The sequence below is a fragment of the Nanorana parkeri genome, unplaced genomic scaffold (genome assembly GCF_000935625.1).
Source record: "Nanorana parkeri isolate BGI_ZX_2015 unplaced genomic scaffold, ASM93562v1 scaffold7, whole genome shotgun sequence".
Taxonomy (NCBI): Eukaryota; Metazoa; Chordata; class Amphibia; order Anura; family Dicroglossidae; genus Nanorana; species Nanorana parkeri.
Genome location: NW_017306275.1, coordinates 1873733 through 1877404, shown reverse-complemented (window position 1 = coordinate 1877404; position 3672 = coordinate 1873733). Strand labels below are relative to the sequence as shown.

Below are 3672 nucleotides of genomic sequence, written 5' to 3'. Positions count from 1 at the left end.
TTTACTGTACATTTTGTTTTCTGTTCCATTGTTTTACCAACAGCCCATGCCTTACTTATTCAGTATATTCTGAATGTGACTATAGTTCCTCTCCTGGCCACACATTGTTTAGTCCTTGTTACTCATATTGTAACAGAAACAGACAATTAAGAACTTAGGTTGGACTAGGTTGATAAATGACGCAACTGGCTCTACTCTCTAGGTAAGAATGTGCTTACCATTGGCAGAGCATCTGCTTTTTGAGTATAAATGTGCTTACTAGTTCCTCTGGCACAGAGCTTTCAATACAAGTTGCATATAAGTATTATGATAATGAATACTCACTAAAGTTTTTCTTACTATTGGAGCACCGCTTTTTGAATAATTGTAACTATATTTAGTTATTAGTAAATTGTCAGTGAATACTGACATCTGCTTTTAAACATTACTAAATTTGGAATATCTAACATGTCTCTTCTTTTTTTTAGGCCTTTACTTAAGACCTCCACACTGACCACATCAAATAGTCAATGACTTTGAAATATCTTTCATCTCAATTATGAAAGGCATATCAAGCAGCCGTAGCCATCATCATGGGGTTGTTTGTGATTCAGTATGTGAAACCTTGCCTCATCACACAGACAGAAAGCCATATTTGATGAATCCAGTAGATCCTCATCCTGCGGATCATCCCTACTATGCTCAAAGGAACTCCTATCCAGTAGAATGCATGATGCCCTATGGGGATCAGATTGCTAGTAGTACTTTTCCAAGGAGACATTACAGTTCTCACCATGAGCTTAAGGATGAGTGTGCGCTAGTTCCCCATGGAACAGTGGGTAAAGGTAACCGCCTTCCTACCAACCTCTTGGACCAATTTGAAAGACAAATACCTGTCAATCGAGATGGCTACCATACTTTGCAATATAAAAGGAGTGCCGTGGAACATCGGGGTGACAGTCCTGGTAGAATACGTCACTTAGTTCACTCTGTTCAGAAACTCTTTACAAAATCCCATTCTCTTGAAGGACCAATGAAGGGAAATACCAATGGAAGCAAAGCCAGCCCCGATGAAATGCAAACCGTAAGATATGGCAAACGGAGTAAAAGCAAAGAAAGAAGAGCTGAGATGAAGCCAAGAACAAACATTTCCGGGTGGTGGGGATCACAGGATAATCTAGACAATGATGTTTGCATGTACCATACACCCTCTACAGTCATGACTATGGGTAGATGCCCGGATCGTTCTGCATCTCAGTATTTTATGGAGGCTTACAATACAATTAGTGAACATGCGTTAAAGTCATCGAGAAGCAATAATGATGTGAAATGCAACACTTGTACAACAAATTTACCTGTGAGTTTACCTGTAAGTTTGGACAGTCAGATGTTGAAGAAAAGCTCTTGGGCATCTACGCTCACAGTAAGCCGGGCCCGAGAGGTATATCAGAAACCTACAATAAACATGGAGCAGGCAATGGTAAAGTCTGAGTTATGCCAACCGGAGAGGACATATCAGTATCTACAGGTATGTTATAAGCATTATTTCCTTTAATTTTGTTTCTTATTATTTAATACCAGTGACATGCGGTACCTCTTGCTCGGGGTGAGGCATTCCCCAGCCCCCCGCCGGCCGAAGCTCCGCCTCCTGTCGGTTGTGGCTCCACCCACGTCAGACAAAGCCCTGCCCCCAATCCCTCCCCAAGCTAGTGTAAAGGAGGAAGTAAGAAGACAGGAGACAGGTCCCTCACTTGCACCTCGCCGCTGAGGCTCCGTGTCAGGTTACACAGCGGGGAGGATTTCCCTGCTGTGTAACCTGTTAGATGCTGATCTGAATGGAGAAAAAGCTGTCAGCTTCAGACATGAAGCTGACAGCTTTTTCCTCCATAATTCTAGGTGAGGCTCCGCCTCCCCTGCCTCCCCTGACCGCACGTCCCTGTTTAATACATACTTTCTTCACTTTCTGGAAGCATGACCTGTTGTGCGCAGATCAGTTATTGTCATTATGATGATGTTATTCTGTCTGTCCCACAGGGTGTCCCTTTCTTATGAGGATAGGAAGTTCTGCACATTGTTCATGTACATGAGGTGTGGTTCTCAGCCTAACTGTAAAGTTTTACAAGCCATCAAGTGTACATCCTTTATGAAATCCTCTAAGGAATTAATTATAATTCTGGCTTGTTCTATCCTCAATGACTGGTAACATAATCTAGTGGAATATGTTTTTCTCTGTATGTAGCTCACTTTAAAGATTTTGTCAACAATATATCTCATGTCTGAACTCAAGACATACGACATATTGAGATATACCTTTAAAAGTATACAAATTGTACTAAAGATCAGTTGAATCTGATTTTACCTGTATATGGGAGAAAAGGCATTGCATTTAATATTGAATATCAGTCACTGAGGCATTGGTCAGACGGCCTGAAAAACTATAGATGCTTCCTATTGTTCTATGCTAATTAAGCAGAGGTACCCCACAGCTTTGCATATTCTTTTATTATGGAGAACTAGTCTGATATCTATTATGCCAGAGAACATCAGATGATCCAAACATTTTCAGGAGCTGCTCTTTTTGAGATAATTATCAGAAGTTTTTTTGAATAGTTATCTTATGTTACCCAGCATACCTGATAAAAATGCAAAAAACCTTTTAAGAGTGTTTGACACTATGCATTATTCAACAGCTTCATATGTTATTACATTTAGGACAATGTTCATCGCAAGCCAAGAATACATCTGCTGTTCTCTCTATTACCAAGTGTTTAACTAAGCTCAGCTCCAAGATTTTGAAAGAAATAAATAGCGTTAAATTACCTTACTGGATTGAGAAGAATGCTTTTGGGACCTGCTGGTGTAAATTATATATGTGAACTGACAGATGTTGCAGATATTGATCATGGAAAACATGTATTCGCTTAGCTCTAAATAATCTATAGGCAAAACTGTGCTTCTTAGTGTCATAGTGACACATCAGTCCATACTCTAATGTCCCCCCCACAGTCACATCAGTCTCTATACAGAGAAGCTTACACTCTAATGTCTCCCCCACAGTCACATCAGTCTCTGTGGGGGGGCGACATTAGAGTGTAAACTCCTCTGTACAGAGACTGATGTGACTGGATCCCTGGATCCACCGCTGCAGCTTTGTATAATTTATTGCTGGATGTCAGTGGTGTAACTAGAACCTTCAGGGCAAGAAACTATGAAGGGCCGCCCTAACCCCCCGCCGCCATGAAACTGTGCGGTTAACAGGAAGGCCCCCCCCGGACCACCCATCACCCATAGACCCCACTGGCTCACCTAACTCCTGCAGAACCTCTTTCTCCAGAGACCTTGGCGGCCAGTGGAGGAGCGCAGAAGAGGGTCCTCACCAGGGGCGTAACTAGAAATGAGAGGCTGAGGAAAGGGGGATTATAAAAAAAATGAAGGATCGCTAAACTGTAAATAAGCGATTTATGTTATAAATGGTTTTTGCGCTGTGTTGGTGTTTGTGTTGTGATAAAATGATACAGGCGTATATTTCATTTCAACACAAGGTATCACAATGCACGGCAATGCGTCACAAAGCTTTGCCATGCTCTGCCACAGTTAAAATGAATGATTTTTTTACGATAGAAAAAAATCATGCACTACGATGCGTTCTAACAACGCACGGCAGCGCATGTGCCTGGCGTACACCACAATATG

The 3672-nt window shown here is 41.6% G+C and overlaps 1 protein-coding gene across 1 annotated transcript in view; it reads left to right on the top strand.

The window, feature by feature from the left end:
• The first annotated feature begins 519 nt into the window (after positions 1–519).
• The window catches only part of DLGAP1 (DLG associated protein 1), a 205333-nt gene continuing 202180 nt past the window's right edge, over positions 520–3672 (top strand). The window contains exon 1 of the mRNA XM_018553488.1: positions 520–1507. Coding sequence (XP_018408990.1) covers positions 539–1507 — 969 coding nt within the window. The 5' untranslated portion in view covers positions 520–538. The remainder of the gene's footprint in view (positions 1508–3672) is intronic.